Raw genomic sequence first — 22,142 nt, 5'->3', positions numbered from 1 at the left:
TGAACTCACAAATTAGTTTAATCATTTACTCAGAACAACACCTGAAATGAGAACACAAGCGTGCTTACCCAATTTAGCAAGAGTGGATAGTAAGAATTATTGCACTGAGATGCACAGCCACAGAATATCCATCCACTTTTACGGTCCTCGTTTATTGTAATTTTTTTAAAGGAAGTCCATTTTTAGTCTAGTAAGTCTTTCAGCTTATGTGGACAATGTGTAGTAAAATAAATAGCCTAAAATCATTTAGTTTAGACTGGAGTGAGGTGAACCCAGAACAAATTTGTTGTTAGCTAGCTGATTGTATATGGTAGAAAATTGTATATGGCAGAAAATTAGGCTATTTGTTCATTTTTTTAATACTATTTTTTAATATTGATATGATTACCAAAACAATTATCAGTAAATAGTGTAAAAATTAGGAACAAAAACAAACATCAAGGTATCAAGATAAGATAAGCAAAAGTTACAAACTTTCTTTGAATTTATTTAAAATTTATTGTCAGTATTGCGCTTGCAGATCAAGTGGGTAGGGGTTTTTTTTTTATCGCGTGTGTGTGTGTGTATGGATGACCATGTCTGTCAGCCACCACCGAAGACCATTTTTGACCCAGGAAAAACCCTGAAAATACATATAAATGTAGCTCTAAACAGATTTGTAAAAAAAAAAAAAACCCAAATCAGGTACTGGTTACCATAGCAGGAAATACACATCAGCAAGATAAGACCTAAAGATATATGACCTAAAGGAATTGTAGAGTGTTGCACTCCCACTTCACTTTGAAACAGACAAAAACACTTGAGATATGGATAAATTTATCCAAGTTTCCCATCTCTAAATTTTCCTTTTCTATCGATTTTGCCTATGGATTTATTCACACTCTTCTTAAATGTTTTAGAATTACTTAGCGTAACTTACAAAGTTCACTTGTATAACATGTTTAGTATCTGATATTCTGTATGTTCATTTACATTATATTTCACCAACTCTGTTATGTATTACTCTTATAAGATTCTGAAAAGTTCTTCCCTCTATGCAAAACACCCAATAGAAGACAGAGGATAGCAAACTTTCCTTCCGAAAGTATAACTCCTTATTTGCTCACTCACCGCCTGACATAACTCTTAAAAAGATCACTGATCACATGAGCGTTTGGGAATTTAGGGGAGAAATTCTGACATGAAAATGCTGAGCTAGAAGTCTTTGAGGAACCCCTCAGTTTGTGCCAGGCTATGGTCTTGTATTTTAAGATCTAATCCACACATACACAGGTATATTTATAAACAGAGTTTTTCCTCCTGTTTTAAAAAAAAAAAGTTGCGTCCACATGAAAATGCAAATACACGCTATGAAGCTGTCAAGAGCATGCCAAACCAACAGGTGGCAATATAACCCTGACCATAAAGCCAGCCAATCAGAAGCCTGGAAAAAAGGTTATTGCCGGTTCCGATTCTGACGCAACAACTCAATCTCCGGTTTCACTGTCCACACGGCAACACTGCAACCGGAGTTTCTAAAAATGTTCACACTGGAAGTGTTCAGAAAAGTTTGGTTTCAGTGACCGGATACTGCGTTTGCGTGTGGACAAACGGCCAAACCGCAAAGATAAATCTGCAGTTTTAAAAAATACCTGTGTTCGTGTGGACAGGACCTTAATCTTCAAAGACCTTCTGCATCAACCCAGCTCTCTCTCTCATCAATACAGCTTCAGCAAAGATCAACTGAAGCATCAAGAACTTGTATTAGGACACTCTTTCAACACTTGAGACATGCAAGTACCAGACTTTGTCTTATTATTTGGCACATTAAGTATCTCCAACCTCTTTTCACATAGATGTTAGAACAAAGAAACTGTTGTTTTCTTCAGTCTGTTGGTTTGCTAAATATCAAATACTGTCATAACTTCATGATTTTATTCTTTACTCTGCTTCAGTCTAAACCTCCTTCCTACACCAAACTCAAACTATATGCTTGTGCATTTATGTTAGAACAGTTTGAGTGTTTAGTGTATTTAATAAAACCTTTGTTTCTATCAAACTCTAGGTTGTTCATTGGCTTGCACCTAAATGAGTTAGGGTTAGGTCATGCTTATCACAGCTACAGACTCATGCAAAGTATTGGATAAGTATTTGGATTTTATTCTTCTTTTAGGCCACGTCCACACGAAGCCAGAGCTTTCCCTATCCAATCTTTTTTTTTCCACGTTTCAATAAATATCTGCGTACACACAAGAGCAATGAAAACGACTCAAAACAATGTAGTATACATGCCAGGCCAGTGTGTGGCGCTGTAATTCTGCCACAGAAATACACAAAAAATGAAGAGTTGTGGCTAGAAGGGGTACAGCAATGATAGGAAGTGAGGTGAAATCTCATGATAAAATGACAATAAATACATTTGCTACTTAACAGATGTGTTTTATTAACGCCTACACCTACTCCAACCTAAACCTACCCTTACAATAATGCAAATACAGTAATTCAATGACACAATATTGATGTGCGCATGCCCAGTGCCGGTAGTTGTATCCCTTCTAATCTTTCCCATTACCGTTTCACAAAATATACGGATTGGCTGTACACACAAAAACGCATGGGTGTCGTTTTCAGATTTATCCACTCTGAGACCCGGTTTAAAAAAAATAGATTTCATGCTCCCAAAACGCCGGATCCATGTGGACGGGGCCTTAGTCTATGGCAAAGAGAGTATAATCCTACTATAGATAATATAGACCAGTGGTCTCAAACTCAGCTCACTGTCCTGCAGAGTTTAGCTCCAAACATAATTAAACACAACTGATCCAGCTCATCAAAGTCTTCAGGGTTACTAGGAACATACAGGCAGGTGAGTTAAAGCGGGTTAGAGTTAAACTCTGCTGGACAGTACAGTGGCTCTCCAGGAGCTGAGTTTGAGACCACAGCTATCGACGTTCTCACTAAACTAAACGGGACGAGTGTTGGGGGGGATGGCTAAGACTCCATCAGGAATCCTTCAAATCATATACCTGATCCAAATATTTTTACTTGGGCTGTCAATAGATTAAAATTGTTAATCATGATTAATTGCATACCTATCATCAAATTAAGAATACATCATTTATCTGGTTTAAAACGTTTATTTTGTCATCAAAAAGGTGATGCACACAACTGTATTTTTGGCAGCTTTTTTTCAAAGTAAATGTAGGAGTCTTTCCAAAAATAGGACATTTGGAAACTCCAAAAGGACACCAAATGATATAAGGAGTCCATATAATTCATACATTTATCTAGGGCTGTACGATTAATCGGAAAATAACCGAAACCGACATTCAGAACCTCTAACCGACGTCATTTTCCCATGTCGGTTATTTCGTTTTTTTCCCTTTAAAAACATACTGCCGCGCCGCGTGCACAGTCACGTGACTCCACCCCGTCCAGTCAGCGGCATAGAAGCAGCATGGAGGCGAGTTCAACGGAGTCAACTGAGCAGCTTGTACCAAAGAAAAATGCAATGTCCGTCGTTTGGACACATTTTGGCTTCAGTAAAGACGACACCGAACAAAATCGAGTTAAATGTAAACACTGCAGAAAGACAGTTTCAACAACTAAAGGTAATACAAGCAATTTGTTTCAACACCTGGAGCACAATCACGTTACCGAGTATAAACAGGCCATGACTCAAAAAAAGAGAGAGACTGACAAACACCCAGCAACAAATCAGACGTCGATAACACAAGCATTTACAAATGCTACACAATATGTAAAGGATTCAAGAAGATGGAAAGATATAACTGACGCAATTTGTTACTACATCGCAAAGGATATGGCTCCCATCGCAACAGTGGAGCGCAGTGGGTTTAAACAGCTCATTAAAACTCTCGACAGAAGATACAGTGTGCCATCGCGACCATATTTTTCCCAAACTGCGCTGCCCAACATGTACACAACATGTCGTAAAAAGGTAGCTACTGAACTGAAGTGTGTTCAGCACTTTGCAGCCACATCTGATCTCTGGTCAAGTAGGACGATGGACCCATACATGAGCCTTACTTTGCACTACATTGACGATGAATGGAAGCTCCGCAACAGATGCCTTGAGAAGGCATATTTTCCAGTCGATCACATGTCAGAGATGATTGCACAGGGCCTAAGAGATATGCTTTCTGCATGGGAACTCGCGGAAGAAAATCTCGTGGCCATTACGACAGACAACGGCGCTAATGTTGTCAAAGCTGCACAACTTAATGGATGGACACGCCAGCAGTGTTTTGGACACCGGCTGCACCTTGCAATCGGTAAGTGCACGTAACTGGCTGCTATATTCTTTCAGTGTTTTTTTGTATGTGTCTTTTTTTTTTTGTATTTGTATGTGTAATATATATATATATATATATATATATATATATATATATATATATATATATATATATATATATATATATATATATATATATATATAAAATTTATATATGTGTGTGTGTGTGTGTGTTTTTCTCCCTTTCTGTGCTTATGTTCCTTTTAAGCGCTTAGTTACAATGTTTAGGTGTTATGTAAATAATATTTTACTTCAGAACACTAAATAAATACTGTTACAATAAAAAAACTGTTCATATAGCACCTCTTTTAATGTTAAAGTGCTTGCATTGATATTACAATGTTACAATGTAAACTTCACATTACAATGTAACAAAACGCTACATTGAGTCAGAGTAGAAATAAAAAATGCTCTAGAATAGTTGTTAATCTGATATTAAGCAGTTTAAGAGGCATTTCTATTATTAATTTTGCTACAGTTTGTAAAAGCTTCAGGTGTAAGTCAAATCGGTGTCAATAATGTAATTAATTTTTGTGTGTGTGTGTGTGTTTATTTCAGAAAATAAAATGAGATCAACGTGTGACACGAGCAATGAGGGTGTGCAAAAACATAGTGAGTGCTTTTTCCTATAGTTGAAAAAAAAAGAAAGCATTAGTGAAGGCGCAACAAGAGCTGAACCTGCCACAACACAAGCTGAAAACAGCATGTGCCACCAGATGGGGATCGATGCAAATGATGACTGCAAGGGTCCTTGAGCAAAAGAAAGCCATTACACAGGTCATCGCTTATGATAAAAAAATCAAGGCACCTTGTTCCATCTTGGGCTGACCTGGATGTCTTAGAGGCTGTCAACAAAGCTCTTGCCCCATTGATGGATTTCACAGATGCCCTGTCAGGGGAAGTGTATGTGACCATTTCATTCGTGAAGCCAATCCTACACATCCTCAATTCACGGGTGCTGGCTGAGGAGGAAGATGAGACAGAGCTGACCAAAACGCTCAAAACCAGCATCCTTGAGAACCTTAAGCGGAAGTACTCAGACCCCACAACAGAAGAGCTACTGGACACTGCCAGTTTTGTTGATCCAAGATTTAAAACCTCATACATTTCTGCGCAGCATGTTCCCACCATTCAGGAGAAAATTAAAACAGAGATGGAGTCAGCAGCTACAGTCCACAGGGAAAGTCCTGCAGAGAGTGCAGAGAGTACAGAGCCCTCAACTTCATCTGAAGCAAAGAAGCCAAAGAGGTCACTGGGAAGTTTTTTCAAAGGAAGTGTGGCAACTCCTTCAACTGCACCCCCTTTGTCGCTTCAGCAAACAATAGAAGCAGAGCTGAGTAGTTACTTGGTGTCCCCCTTGCTGGATAGTGAGGAAAATCCACTGGAATGGTGGAGAAAGCATCATGTATACTTTCCCACTCTAAGTAAGGTGGCAAAAAAGTATCTCTGTATACCAGCCACTAGCTCCCCATCAGAGCGGGTTTTCAGCTCAGGAGGAAACATTGTTACATGTCTCAGATCCTGCCTGAAACCTGAAAATGTAAACATGCTAGTGTTTCTTAGTAAGAACCTAGAATAAATACTTGTGCATCTAGAGTGACAGGACTAGATCACTGAGAGGATGATCATATGCAACACAGTCTGCTGATCTATCAGAGGTGCCCTGTCCAAGCCTTGCTCTTGCTCAGCAGTGTTCTATTTACATTTTTGCACATGGCATTATTTAAAATATTTGTTTACAGGAAATGCAAGTTATTGTTTTGTACATTTCCCATTGCATTATTTAAAGTAATATTTATTTACAAGAGATGCAAGTTTACTTTTTGCATGACAATATTTAACATTTATTTTGTTTGCAAGAGATGCTGGTTATTTTCTACATTTGAGATGACAATATTTAAAATAATTTATTTTGTTTGCAAAAATGCAAGTTATTTATTTTATACTTTTTTAGGAAACAAGACGTTTTCATTTGAAGCAATGTGTACTTTGATTTCAATTGTTCAATAAATAACCATAAATACAAATAATTTGTTTCCTTGAATTATTTTAAAAGACATGCACTTCATTAAAAAAAATCCCACATTTAATACTATGAGGGCCAAAAAAAATAATAATAAAAAAAATAAAAAATAATCGTTCATTAATCGTAATCGAAGTAAAATGTTCAATTAATCGAGGTTTTTTTTTTGGAGTAATCGTTACAGCCCTACATTTATCCACACCAAAACACCCTTAAAAACTGATTCTTTTGCAGAATTCACTGTACAGTATGTCTACAGTACAAGAGCATGTTTAAAGCTTTTTATAGTTTAAATTTTAGACACGTCAAGTTGCGATACAGAGCAGAACCACATGGAGATGCCAAAAAAAACCCTGAACCAACCACCATGCCCTGACTGCATATGCCTACTACTGTACACGGATCCATTCAGAATGACTAAACACAGCAACATACACGATAGATAAAACTCTTAAGAAACAAGGACAGAACGTGACAGAGCTAAAACTAAACAGACAGATTAATAATTCACAGAAAACCGGAAAAGTTTTGCAGCATTGAAGCGGGTATTTTAAATAATTTTAAGATAAAACACAGTACTGGTCATTGTAACATTCATGAGGTTAATTAGGCCTTTCCAGATGTCAAATATCTAGAGAAGCCTAGCAGTTAATGTTAATTATCGTTTTCTGAAGAAACAGAATAGGGATGTCAATGACAACCCAGCTCAAATTATTTTATTTATATTAAATTAAATCTCATCAATTCATGTCCAAAGTTTTGACTCGTACTGCACAATTCCAAATCAAATGTCTAGGTAGATAAATGTGAACTTTCTTATTAAAGGATGCTTTCTAAAGTGTCAGGGACAGGCAAGAAAATTGACTTATGTCCATGTGGGCAGCTTATCAGCCCTCCAAGAAGTCCTGTGACTCTGAGAAGCAGCAAGAAAAGACATGGGAGGAGCATGAAAGTCTGTCTGAGACTTTAGAGCAGGAGACAGTTGAGCCCTCAGAGAAAGAAGAGAGACCAGGCCTTATCGCTGCCTGCTTTTATGACATCTCAGCTTGGATAAAGGGCGTCATGTCAAACCTTGTGAAGATGGAGATTCTCGTAATCCCTGCAAAACCAGCTCTACTGGTCAGTTGAACAACATCACTGTTCCAGTGGCTGGTTGCATAGATGGTTTTGACTAGTCTTAAAGTTAGTCATCTAATTTGGTCACATGTGGTCTTTGATCAGCCAGAGAGAACATTGGCTTTGCGAGCAAAAAACTCTGCAGAAGTAGAGCAGTACTGCGCCTTCTGAGAATATAGTTCCCAGTATGTATGTAACCTTGTTATTTGTACACGCTGTGACTACACACATCACAACATGTAAAATGTTGGCGTTATTTTGTCCCTTATTGAGCAGTATGCTAGCTGGAGCCATATACCTCCAGTCTTTGTGCTAAGTAGGCTAGTGCGTCAGACAGAGTTATGGCACGCACGGAGATGAGAATGGTATGGACTTATCTAATGCTGCGTTCACACCAAACGCGAATTGAGCGTCTGGCGCGAGTGATTTCAATGTTAAGTCAATGGAAAGGCGCGTTGGCGCGCGTCTGGAGGTCCCGCGGCGCGGAAGGCGCGTTTCGCGCAGCGCGAAGGACGCGAATCCGCCTCATTCGCGCGTCCAGTTCGCGCGAATTGGACGCGAATTGAGCGTCTTGCGCGATACGCGCGTTACACGCGAATGGTGCTTTTGTGCATTCACGCGTTTGAAGCGAATTCGCGTCTGACGCCCGAGTTGAAAAATTTGAACTTTGGCGTCAATTCGCGCCGCGTCAACCAATCAGGAGCCTGCTTGCTGCTGTCACGTGGTAAAGTGACGTGTATGAGAAACCCTGCATAAATTAAAAATATTACTATTGTGTCACAAAATGTAGTTTTAATACTTTTTCAGGTGGATGTAGTTGTTAAAGCTCAAATCTGTGGTTTATTTATAAAGAGAGCGCCTATTTAAAAAAAAATAATCTTGTGTTTTTGGAGTTGGGAGATCCAGGCGATCACCGGGCAATCACTGCTCATAACCCCAGCGAAGCCAGCCTTTCCTCAGCCAGTCCTTCTACCGTCTGCCGCTGGCTCTGATGTCCTGTAGTGGTTCGTTTTGTGTAGATCTAACAGCCGATCTTTGCTCTCATGAATCTATAATTTGTTGTCTGCCAAATCGTTTTGACTGAGGGCAAAGAGAAGTTTCATAACTTTATATTTTAAGGATATTTAAATATACATGCAGTGAAGATAATGTAGGAGTTGCCTGGACCACATTTGTGTGGCTATTAATGTTCAATATATATTTTTAATGAAAATGAAAAGAGGCAGAGTGGTGTTTTATGACATATTTCTCCTGGAGTGCCTTGAACGCGCGTCAATTTCGCTTCCAGCGCTCGATTTCTACGCGCGTCCAATTCTCTGCGGACGCGCGAATGCATTCAAAGTGTTCGCGCGTGAAACTACACGCGGTAGACGCGATTTTGACGCTCAATTCGCGTTTGGTGTGAACGCAGCATAACTCTGGGGAATACAGTTAATAAGCCAAAATCCCAAAAAGTTGGCGAGTTCCTTTAAAGCAAATGTTCCTTTTCTTCAAAAGTTTTGCTTCGCTGACGAAATTACATATTTCCGTAATAACATACGATGGATTAAATGAATCCAATCACAGTCAATGTCAGGCATCATATTCCTATTAGATTTTTCTTTTTCAAAAACACTGATGGTTGTAATGTTCTTACATTACATTAAACATCGACTAAACGTTTATCTCTCATGGCCACATGGAGCCATCTTTAATGTTAATGTGATTATTTTAATGTTTGCTACTGATGGCATTTGTTAGTTTAATATAAAACTTGATTAAATGATTTCAGTTTGTATCAGTACTTTTTAAACATTTACAGCCCATTTTAACAAAAACATGAATATACCGATAACCAGGAAAATGTGTTTTTTAACTTTCATACCATTTTATCCCTATTCACGATCTGCTCATGTCTATTGATTCCTGACCTGCAGCCATACCACAACTGACAAGCTCAATATTTCATTGAACACTAGTGTTTCGCACACCCACGTGCAGGACTCAGTGTTTTACTTTAAATGTTTACACACTTCCTCCAGATTACACACATAATCTCCATATCAATAACCATTTCAATCTCCAATGACATTGTGGATTATGAACCAAATATTCTATAGTACAACATGTTGGCTAGAGCGCTTTTGAGGATGAGAAAAAATCCCTTATAGACAACAAATGTAAAACTCATCAGTCACATTTCATGCTTTGCTTTATGCAAAATACAGATTTTGTTAGATACTGTTATCTAGTATAATTATGTGACACAAATGAATGGTTTTCAAATCAGAAGTAGATTTTGGGTTTAATGTCACACAAGTAGTTATTTAAGGCTATTACTCTATTATTTTACCTAATTTAATTTCAGATCTTCACAAGTTCACTTGAAGCAGCATTAGTGTGTCTGGTCATGTGATCTCAACATGTCTGTCCACACGAGGCGACCCGCTCCATGGCAAATAATGACACTTTAATCAGGACAGTCATATCCTCCTGGGACCCACGAATAGACTTTTGTCCACTGTAGTGGACATTATATTTTAGTGAATTTCTCTGACATGTATGATGTCACAGTTTTAAGTCTGGATGTCCTGTAAAGAGCACATCTGGGGCTTTGCAGAGATACCAAATGTTTGGAGGTTTCATCAGGACAGCAACTTGGTCTTTAAAAACGGCTGACATTAATGTTTAGCACTCTTATGGAAATATGATAATATTTTTAAATCAGATTAATTTTCAAATTGTTTGTTATAAATCAATATCTCAGGAAAATGTCATGGGGTTTCTAATGAAAATATGACTTTCTTTTACAAAACAGGGCATTGATTTAATAAATGTCCACTGTAGTGGACGCCAGGACTTTTGGAGACATAAATGAATAGGCAAAGAAATTACATATAAATATTCCTATGAAATATTAGATATTATTATGAAAATGTTGCCAATTATTACTCCCATTATTACACTTCTTTTTCCATTACATGTTGCACCCAGAACACATTAATACGCTAATTAGATGCAGTGTATAGATACATTATATTGAATGGGAAAATCCAAAAATTGTACCCATTTATACATGCAATTTCATGTCATTTTATTTTTTAAACAACCGAGTCCTGGTGTCAACTAGGACATAGCACAACATATTAATAAAATATAATTTTTCCACAAAAAAAATAATAATTCCATTTGTTTCTTATGCTCTAAACAATGTAACGACATGAAAGAATACTAAATTAAAAAAACTACAATTTTCTGGGTCCCAGGAGGATATGACATTCTTCAAAAATATCAATCCTGTAGAGCTGGACATTTTAATAAGGATCAACTGACTGAGTTCGGCTTTGAGAATGAAACCAACCTGTTTGTTCCTCAGTTTCTTCATGTTTCACTCTGAATGTTTCTTCAATCCTCACGTCTTCACTCTCCTCTTTCTTTGTTTGTTCCTCAGTTTCTTCATGTTTCACTCTCAATGTTTCTTCAATCCTCACGTCTTCACTCTCCTCTTTCTTTGTTTGTTCCTCAGTTTCTTCATGTTTCACTCTGAATGTTTCTTCAATCTTCATGTCTTCACTCTCCTCTTTAATAAACGCCATCTTTATGTATGTGGATCTCAGTCACTTCTCCAGGAGTTTTTCTGTGTGTTTGAAAACTCTGTCCTGTTTAAGATGAGAATAATGAACAGAAACAAATCCACACAACACTTCTCGCTGCGTCCCAATTCGCATACTATCCGTCCTAAATAGTATTCGAAATAATAAAGTAGTATGTCATGTTTAAAAGAGTATTCCGAAGATTCCCGGATGGTCTACTATTTCCGGTCAGAATTCGAAGAGCAGATCGATGCACACTCTAACATGTTCAGTTAATGGACTTAAATCATCTGATGAGACAAAACTCAAAACTAACACAACAAATGAATAAAAGAATGCAAATTATACAATTATACAGACCTATGATATGTTAATTTAACTTAATGGTTTGTAGAAATCGAGATAGAAAAAGAAATGCAGCGCTTCGAATCATTGAATCGTTTGCTGTGGATCAATTGACTGGAGAGTCGAAAAGCTCCGGTTCTCTCGTCACTCGCCAGAGACTGAATTCATTTTCGAACGGATAAAGAGCGAAATGAGACGCAACTTCTGTTACTCGTGAGTTTATTCTGTTACTTTACTCACACAACGCTGATCGATGTTAGATAAAACAATTCAATGTTACATTTAATAATTGATAATTCATAATGCTTCGCTTTAAACACTTTAAACGCTTAAAACACAAACCTTTCTTCAGCCGAAGCACAACAGATGCTGGAGCGCGGCGCGGCCTTATGACGTCATACACCAAGACCAAAATAAAAGTCCCGTTCACACACAGCTGTATGTAAAATCACAAAAGTGCATAGAAATGTACATATAAAATATATATTCATAAAAAGAAGAAAATATGACAAAATTCAGAGTAGAATGTTTTATTGAAATACATTTATTAACACAATGGCAAGTTAATGATACAGTTCACATTGAGAGATAAAAAAAAATTAAATTCTAATGCTGCCTTCACGTGCTATCGGAAATTTGACCATTCCGACTTCTGAAGTCGTGATTACGAGCTCATTGCATTCAAGTTTCAAAATGTGAGGGCGTTCATGTGCAATTTTTACCTAGGAAACTCGTATTTACGATAATTTCGAGAGCACGTGAAGGCAGCATAAAACTCAAAATCTTAAACATCTAAATCTCCTCAATTAAACACACCTGATTTCAGGTCATCAGCTCATTAGTAGCTACTCTAAGACCTATGTTGCGTTCCAGTTCATTTTTATCATGCCCTTCACTCATTAACTTCCCTCTGTCTCGTTCACTCGGATATGCGTCATTGGTTACGTTGCATGAGTGCCCACTACTGGCGGAACTTTTGCAATGGACTGAACTGGAACGTCCTAAGCCCTTGATCACTTCAAATCCACTATGGACTTGATTTATTATTAATTTTTTTCCTTTACGAAATTGTTTAATGCAGCATTCTATATGTATATTGGTGTATTTGGGTTGTTTTAATTTTTTTTTTAAATAATAAAAATATCATAGAGTTGTTTGTGGTGGGGTAAATTAAACGCAATATGCGGTGACGTCACAATCGTGTTGCATTGTGGTATATGAAGCTGCCTGAAGTGTACATATGAAGTAGACTCGTTCCCTCTGTCAAAATCGAGGGAGCAAGGGTCTGTCCATATAAACTTCCCTTGTCCACTTCACGAAGTGGAACGCATTTCAAAATGGCAGCGGGGATTCCCCTGAGGGGAAGTGCTTAAGGAAGTTTGCAAGTGCGTGTCTAAAACTGGAGTGGAACGCAGCACTGGGCTACCGGAGTGTGTGAGCGGCGTCCTATTCGGGCAGCGAAAATATCGGGGCACGACATCCTCATCACACCGACATGTCTTGTTAAAGCTACACTGTGTGATATTTTCCCCCATCTAGCGGTGAAAAGGTATATGACCATCCAGTGAATATTAGTTTCTGTTCCTCTCAATTCCGATTTCGTTTTAACTCCTACGGTGGCCGATTTAGTCCAAGATTAACCTGGCTTCCAGTTCGACCTCGTCCACATTCGACGCGGTGCCATCGAGTGTTAAAACGCGAAAGGCGAAGCTTGAATTTACGGGTATGTCCCTCTTTGGCTTATGTACTTTCAAGATGGAGGGGCAACATGGCAACTCGCATTCGAACCCCTCACCCGTATGTATTTTCAATGGCATATTATAAACTTACGAGAATACTTTATTACTTGAAAGATGTAAATATACATTAATGAGCACATATACTTTTGAAAGAATTAAGTGTTTTTAGCTAAGAATAAACTAAAAAAGTTACACCGTGTAGCTTTAATGAACATTTTGATAGACTTTTCCACTTTTCCTGGCCTCCCTTTCCTTTTCATGACGTTACTGTTACCCCGATTTTTTTCCTGTCATTTTCAGTCAGTTTCACTTCCACTGTAACTTTGCTTCTAACTTCAACTGTTCTCGGAGCAGCCACAACTGTGATTGGTTTTTCTGTTTACTAGCGCTTTTATTGGGTCTCTCTGCTGTTTTCCGCTGAATAATTAATAGCCATCAGACTAAACCATTTTTAGGGAGGGGGGAGAGAGGAGATTTGGAATACTTCTTTTACTAAATTGCATGTTTTTGTGGTTTTCATTGAACTATCAGGCATACAAATGTATATATTATAATGATGCATAAGAGTAGAGGAATATATAGCATAACTACTGAATTTAGTGGGGCCCCCTGGGCAGTGCCGGTCCCTATAATTGTCACCACCTTTCACCCCACTAGCGACGGCCCTATTTGACACACCCGCCAAACGAGAGAAAACGCATCTCAAACCCGTTGCACACCGCTTCCAGTAAAACATGACGTTCAACCGGAAACCGTAGCAAAACGTTGCGCACCGGTTTGAGCTTTGAACTTGCCCCTGATGTGGGTGTGTCAGACAAAGGAGACATGCAAAATGTGCACTGTTGGTGGGCCTCCAGGAACGTGGTTGGGAACCACTGCTCTAAATAAAGACACAGTGCCCGACTTTAAGTTTTAATGCTTGTATACACACAATATATATAAAACACACATTAAAAAGTTAATTAATGAGGAAATACTATAACTTCACAAGCAAACAACAGGGTTTCTGTGGGTCCTTAACAATTTCGTTCAAATTTAAGGCCATAAAAAGTCACAAATAGCATAACAAACTTAAAATATAGCTGCAAGCAGCCATTTTCGGGGCCAAGCGCAAAGAAGAAGACAAGACATGCCAAAATGGCTGGCAATGTCAGATCAACTGCAGCAATGAGCAATTAAAGACCTATTAAGGTGAGTTTAGGTAAAATAGCTGTAAAATGATAAATACAGTCAATAATAATTATTTAATGATTTATCACTTTCAACCAATAGGTGGCACGGTTACGAAATTGATGTGGTGTGGCCAGAATAAGGGAACAATGACACATGCAAAGATTGGTGTCAATATATCAAAGCAGGGTGACAATATAGTATCAATATGTCATTGCAGAGATATAGCCTCAAGAGGCCTTTTCATTATAAGTATGGACCACATGGCGGTGCTGTTTTGAAACCGTTTAAGTAGCTTAAAGGCATGGTGCTGATGGCACATACCAAGTTTCGTAATGATACAACAATTCATTTGTGAAGCATAGCATTTTATATCATAATACTGCATTGTAGTCAATGGGAATTTCATGTTTTGTTCTATTATAGCGCCACCAAGTTTTGGAGTTATAGACATTTATATGAAAAAACACATGAAAAATGACTGACACCTGACTTTGATTGGATTTTACTCCCCCTTACTATCAATATTTTGACATTTGGGCATTAGCATATAGCTACCGACCAATGTTTCCGAACTTCTGACGCTGGTTTCGTCTCGATCGGACTAGCGGTTTTGAAGATATCAGCTAATGTTTTTAAAGTGCTAAATTACACCGCTGCACAAACCATATGCCGAAACCTAGCAAGTCTGGTATCGTTGGACTCGGCGAGGATTCAGGAGACAAAAAAAGTTACTCTCATGAAAATAAGTCAATCTCACCTAAAGTTATAAGCATTTGAAAAAAAAATTCTCCACTAGGTGGCGCTGTTTCGAAACTTCTTGGGCTCATTCAGGGCATCGTGTTGATGACCCAAACCGAGTTTCGTAACAATCATGTGTTCATAAAATACAGCATTTTAGCACATAATTCAAAATGGCCGACAGCCAAAATGGCCGATATGGTAAATTTGAATATCAGACGACTCGGCATGCCGCCCTGAATCTAACGAGACCACTTTCATGATTTTTGGACAAACGGTTCAAAAGTTATAAGCAAAAACAGCCATTTTTTGTATCTCCGGACCTGTAGGTGGCGATGCGCCGAAACAGTGCATGTTGCCTCAGGTCATGCTTGTGATGAGATGTACCAAGTTTGATTTGAACACGATAAAGCTTTGTGGAGATATTGCCTTAAGTGTGTTTTTGCAACCGCTACGTGAAATTTGTTTGCGGGTTTATCAAAAACGATTTAACGAATCAACTTGATTTGCAAGATTTTTTGTCAGCATAGTCTGAAGATGATCTGGTTCAATTTTCGTGCAAATCGGATGAACCGTCTAGGACGAGTTCGCAAAAGTAGGTTTTTCGGTTAATTAAAAATGGCGGGAAAATTATTATGACGGAAAATGACGTCATATGGTGTAATCGAATCGTCTTGAGCCTTGAGGAATCAGAGGAAAAAAGAATTTTGTTTCTAGCCCTTATGGTTCAAAAGTTATTAAAGGGGTCATAGAATGACATTTTTGTACAAGTTAATATGATTCTTTAGTGTCTAAATGAAAAGTTTGTAATATACTTTAATTAAAAATTCTCATTAGTATTGTAAGAAAACACTAATTTTACCTGGTCAAAACCAGCTCAGTTTTCAGCAAGTCATTTCAGTGTATGTGACTTTAAATGATAATGAGCTTTGCTCACCCCGCCCCCTCTGCTCTGTGGGGCGTTCAGTTCGACCCAACACAACACCACACCACAACACACGTGGAGTGTTGCCTTGACAACATTTGAGGGTATATTTTCGAGAAATAATGGCAACGGGAGTCTCTGAGGACACATCTGAGCAACCTTATCATTTTGAACCGGAGTCGGACCAGGAACAGATGACGAACCCATCGAAGTTCGAACAGGACGTTTCTGAATGGTTGGTTAGCGTCATGTCACTTTGATCTATCTTTGTACTGGCAGAGTAGTGTAGTTGCTATGTGTTTACTGATGTGTTAGTTCATTGACAGATTGATGTTATGTTATTAGATTTTTTTTTTTACATTACTTCTTAATCAGTAACAGACACCGTTATAAACCATGTACAAAAGTAAGCTTAGTGTAGTGTTACCACGTTAACTTTATCACCCGAGTACACAGTTTGTAATAACAAACATAACGCGTTGTTCATTAAATACGTGGGATTATGAATTATATTGAGAACGTCATACACAGAAAGCATGCCATAATGTAACTTACCCTGTAAACTTTAGCCTCATTCATCGTGAAGCGTGCAAGCGATTTGCAAAGATCACAAGCAGGAACACAATCCTTTTTTCAAGAGCAGCTTATTAGCAAAACCTGCTTTATACTGACGCTCGTTTATAAAGCAGTCTGCTGAGAAATGATTCGCGCAAACATTGACGTTGATCGGGGGGAATATTCCCTTCTAAAACAAAACTCAGCAGCAACTGGGTCTTCAGCGGTTCGGATTTAGGAACATCAAAATGACTGCTGTGTTCGTTATTACACCCAACAACACAACACCACAATCGCTTAGACGCCATTCTGCTGCAGCGTATCAACAATGGCGGACTGATGACAGCTCGCTCAGGGCGGGTCTGTGTTGAAACGCTGCTGTCAATCAACAATCTTAGGAGGGGCGTACACCGTGTAACGTCACACGATCAGACGGCTCGATTTGAGACGGGAAAATATATAAGGAGATTAAAAAAAAACACTGGATGTATTTTTATCATTATAGGATGGTTGTGTACAGGCACTGCCAACACACATTTCCGTATAATCAACTTGTAAAAGTGCATGTACCATTCTATGACCCCTTTAACATAAACATGAGTCAAATTTTGGACTGATGGTGGCGCTAGAGGGATTGAGTTAGAGACTCCAAATTTGCTATAGTGACTTTTCAGACTGTCCTCTATGAGTGTGCCACTTGTCACAACTTTTTACCATACGGTTCTATGGGCTGCCATAGACTTTGTGGCGGAAGAAGAAGAAAAAGAAGAAGAATCGGAGGAATAATAATAATAAGAACGGGAACGGTTTCAATAGGTGCCTTCGCACCTTCGGTGCTTGGCCCCTAATTATCATTCTAACAGGCCTTGAATTTGTGGCTGTAAAAACAGAGGCTCTGTGGTCTGGATATATGCATATATGTGTAGTTTGAGAGTCTAGAGCAGGGGTAGGGAACGTTGATCCTGGAGAGCCACTGTCCTGCAGAGTTTAGATCCAACCCTAATCAAACACACCTGAAGCTAATCAAGGTCTTCAGGATTACTAAAGTTACAGGCAGGTGAGGGTTTGTTTCAGGGTTGGAGCTAAACTCTGCAGGGCAGTGGCTCTCCAGGATCAACGTTCCCTACCCCTGGTCTAGAGAGACCGAGCAGTTCAGCTTCAACCCTCAAACAAAAGCTTTTTTCTTATGGCTTATCTCTATCTTATCATGTTTACTGTCATTTATTAGTTTATGGCTTTAAAATGGGACAGTGACCTAAATAATGTCAATAACTGTTGAAAGATTATGAAGATTTAATGAAAATAAATCTACTGATTCAAAGAGAATCATATTTTTAGACATTTTATACCTATTTTCAATTTTATTTACAATTTTTAATTTTGTAGACTTAGATTAACTTTTTATGTCCACATTTTTAATATCAGAAAAAGCATTTATATGCATTTCAATACTGACTCATATATGAACTCTAAAGGGTTTTGTTAATTCTTTTTTTTTATCACATTTGTCACTATTTGTATTTCAAATGAATGTATATCTGGTATAAATGGTTTCTTCACCCAAACAGTTGGATCTTTTAGACACTGAATCTTTAGTAGTTTCCTACTATATTCAGCACATTATTGGACAACATTTATTTAAATATGTATTTCCCCAAATACATGTAAGATAGTTCACCAAAAAATGAAAATCGTCATTACTTACATGTTACATGTTGGTAACCAGACAGTTGACAGCACCCATTGACTTCTATAGTAGGAAAAAAGTCAGTGGGTGCCGTCAACTGTCTGGTTACCAACCTTCTTAAAAATATCTTCTTTTGTGTTTAACACAAGAAAGAAACTCATACATGTTTGGAACATCATGAAGGTGAGTAAAATGTTTTTTGTGTGAACTATCACTATAAATAGGGTCTTACTGTTAAAAAGTATTTTTTCTAACTTTAACAGAGCAGAAATCCTTAATGATATCATTAAAATCCATGGTTCTAACAATGTCGCATTCCAGGGACATCCGTGTTAGATGGCTCAAGGCCGCAACATACTCCGCAAGAACAGAGAAAAAAGTTCTCGCTCCCAGGGCTGCGAGAACAAAATTACATCATTTTGTTCTCGGAGCCCTGGTTTGGGAGTTCTCGCAGCTTGTTCTCAACACATCGTCTGAGCAGAACTTTTTTCTTGTGGGTGTCCAAGAACCATTGTGTGATTGATCAGAATTTTAAAGTGGGCGGGGTTAATGTGGAGAAACGGAGATGTTCGGCACCTGCTTTTCTCGTGAAGTATGTAATGTCCTGGAGAGAACAAACTTTGTTCTTGTTCTTGCCACCTCGAGAAAACGAACACATTTCTTTGTTCTTGCAGAGTATGTTCCAAGCTTTAGTCTTTCTTGGGCCATTGTTGACCGCAATCGAGATTTAATGAAAGATAATTTTGAGAAGGAGCGCTCTCCTGATGCATTTGTGACTGGCAAGGTGAGATATAGTCTCAAGGCTATGTCCACATTTGGAAAAACATTTTGAAGGTCCCTTACTCTTATTTCTTTCAGCAATACCCTGGCTGATGCCGTCTTTTCATTTTTGCAAAATGCACAATCTCATCAGCAAAATCTTCTTGCAAGTCTGTATTGTATTTCTGTTGTAATTTAACACAAGAAGAACGAAGCTCTTGATCAGGGAGAGTATGGATATTATTCAGGAATGTGAAAAGGTTAGTGATCTCTTTGGCCCCGTTCACACCGCAAGTCTTTATGCTCAATTCTGATTTGTTGCTCAGATCCGATTTTTTTGTTTGACTGTTCACATTACCTTTTAAAATGTGGCCTATATCTGATTCCAGTGTGAACTGTTTGAGGTTTCAAACTAACCCGCATGCGCAAAAGAACAATAACAATGACATCAGACGCAGCACGCTGTTGCACTAAAGTTCGGGAGGTTATGGAGGAAGCAAGCATTTTCGCTTTTATTTCAAAATGTTTGTGTAATGAAAGCCGTAACATTAATGAGCAGGTGCTGAAGAGGACAAGAACGAAGCGAAAGAGAGCAAAATTGGTTATTTTGGCCTTTTGCAGGTTTAACGGCTGACAGCTGGGTTTATCGCCCATAACACGGCTAATCTCGTTATAAAATGGGCAGGTGATGCGACCACGACCGCTTCGGTTGTTAGAATCATTTGCTTCTTTAAATTAACCTTTAAGACTCTTTACCTTCCTTTGGCACTGAAGCCACGTTCTTCTGTGTCCCCGTTCTTTCATTTCGTGTGCTATTTTTTTCAAAAACGGAGTGATTACGGTAGGATCCTTCTAGTTTAGCTTGAATTGAAGTATCTCCCCATATACTAATTAGGGCTAACACCTCACTCTCCCTCCAGTGACTCGCTCCATCGCTGTTCTCCATATCTAGTCAAGTTTTTAATGTTACTGTCTGTGTCTGTTGTGTCTAGGGCTAACTCGCCGGCGCATAATTGTGACAAATGTCGACGTAGATTGACTTAAAAGTCGCATCAAATCCGCCTTGGTTGTTCACACTGCGGCCGCATTGAAAAAAATCAGATCTGGGTCTGATTCAGGACCACATATGTATGTGGTCTAAATCTGATTTGAAAAAAATCAGATCTGGGCAAGATTTGAGTGTTCACACTACCTCTGAAGAAGTCTGACCTGGTCACTTGACCCCAAAAAAATCAGATTTGGGCCACTTTTGCCTGCAGTGTGAACGGGGCCTTTGTATGATTCACTTCTTCTATCAAGCTCTGTTGTAAGACGGTCATTTATCACATTAAAACATCTGCAATAAACTTCTGTCTACCAGACATCTGCAAGTCCTGATGAAGTTTGTCTGGTTCATCTGCATGTTTTTTACGTGTTCGCTTTCTCTGGGAGTCACTTTTGTAGGCCTGTGAAATAGGTGACATTCCTTTTGCTGCTGTTTCAAAACTGTCAAACTGGCCTCTCAACCCTGCAACAAAGTCCCTTAATGATGCAACCAAATCCACAGCTTTGGAGAGATCAAGGTCAATGTCTTGTAGGACTAGCTTCTAGAGTGGATAAATTCTGATTGTCGTCCTCAGACAAGTCAATGAGACCACTGAATATTTGAATAGTTGTAGCACAGTACTTTAGTTGCTAAGGCATGTGCAGACCAGCGAGTGTCTGAAAGAGACATTTCGCTTGTTCTCATTTGCTTCGAGACCACTGTAATAACCTGCCATCGCGAGGATGATCGGGAGCAGAAATGAAACAGTGTCTGCACAAATGTAAAGAACTCAATTGTTTCAAAGCAGCAATTCACCGTGTTTATTCCCACCAAGTTAAGTGTGTGTGCTGCGCAAGGCACCCATTCTGCCAGTGGATTTACCTCCCGAATGCGTGATTGTACGCCCTTATAAACCCCAGACATATTGCTTGCATTGTCGTATCATTGTCCTCGACAATTGTTTATGTCAAACCCCAGCTCATTCAGTACAGTCATCACAGAGTTATAAATGCGATTCCCCTGTGTGGCTTGTAATAGGAAGAAATTCAAGAAAGTGTTCCTCTATATTTCCCTCAGGAGAAAGGAATCGCGCTATGAAAGGGAGTTGATCAATATGGGCAATGTCTGGCATGGAATCCACGCTTATCGAAAAGTACTTGGCTAATTTTATTTTGTTGACAATCTCTGACATAACTTTCTCCCATCAATTTGACATTTTCTTCACATATTATACTAGATAGGTAGGACGGCTTTCTTCTCCCAGCATTTCCAAAGCGAGCTATGTGTTCCCGCTAAAATGGATCGAATTGAGCAATGAGTTCAAGTATTCCCATAGAATTACCATTATTAGGGGAATTGAAGTATCTCAGTATCTCACCTTCTTCAAAGTGTAAAGCACGCAGATCGGCTATGGTGTCGGTGGGCGAAGATAATTGTGAGCTGCCGCTGCACGCGGGGTCTTCCACTGGCTCGGATGTTTTATGTGAACCAAATTAGTTAAGTTCGTTTTGGAATTTTTGCTGTAAGACTAGCATCCCTTTTCTCCCTTTCAAGCTTATTTTTTCTTTTTTGCGCACCACTATCACTTTTTTTCCCATTTTGAACACCAGTAAAGCTGAACAAGCAATAAAGGCCAATTTCCCATTTTCTAAATGTGATAGCATAATGCAAAGAGGCATTTCCCGAGGTCATGGCGCGAATTGTAAAATGATTTTGATTGGACGGTGATTTATCAGTCAGGCACATTTTCCAATAATTTTTTCTTGTTATTTTATTAGACACAAATCAACCACCTATGACTTTCACGGGCCCCCTCTACCCGCGGGCCCTGGGGCTTCAGCCCCACCTAGCCCTTATGTTAATCCGGCCCTGGTCACCACACTGTATACAAAATGACTGCACACTGCAATATACTTTTGCTTTGGGCTGCGTTTAATGGCTGCAGAACATGGACTCTAGGTTACAATACACACCAATCTTACAACAAATCACATGCCATATTTCACTCATCCACATAACTGAGAGTAAACGGAGGGTAATGATTAACCAGCCGGTTACTTAACAATGCTGATCACTATGGCAAATTATTCCTGTTTAACACTTAGGTTAATGTTGACTGTTTAGACACACTAGGTTAGTGGGTTTGTGCCACACTCTGTATTTTCTGTTTGGCAGATAGTGTAGGGAAGTTT

General features: G+C 38.7%; 1 protein-coding gene across 1 annotated transcript in view; it reads right to left on the bottom strand.

Annotated features, from left to right (window-relative positions):
• LOC307138163 (uncharacterized protein) overlaps positions 1-11,761 on the bottom strand; it is a 28,575-nt gene extending 16,814 nt beyond the window's left edge. The window contains exons 1-2 of the mRNA XM_079836330.1: positions 11,693-11,761; positions 10,774-11,071 (exon numbers count right to left, since the gene is read on the bottom strand). Of these exons, the coding sequence (XP_079692456.1) occupies positions 10,774-11,008 (235 nt within the window). The 5' untranslated portion in view covers positions 11,009-11,071; positions 11,693-11,761. The remainder of the gene's footprint in view (positions 1-10,773; positions 11,072-11,692) is intronic.
• Between the last annotated feature and the right edge of the window lie 10,381 nt (positions 11,762-22,142).

Source organism: Gobio gobio (assembly GCF_949357685.1).
Source record: "Gobio gobio genome assembly, chromosome: 15".
In the NCBI taxonomy this organism is placed as follows: Eukaryota; Metazoa; Chordata; class Actinopteri; order Cypriniformes; family Gobionidae; genus Gobio; species Gobio gobio.
The sequence above is the reverse complement of the archived record's forward strand: the minus strand, read 5'-3'. Positions and strand labels throughout refer to the sequence as shown.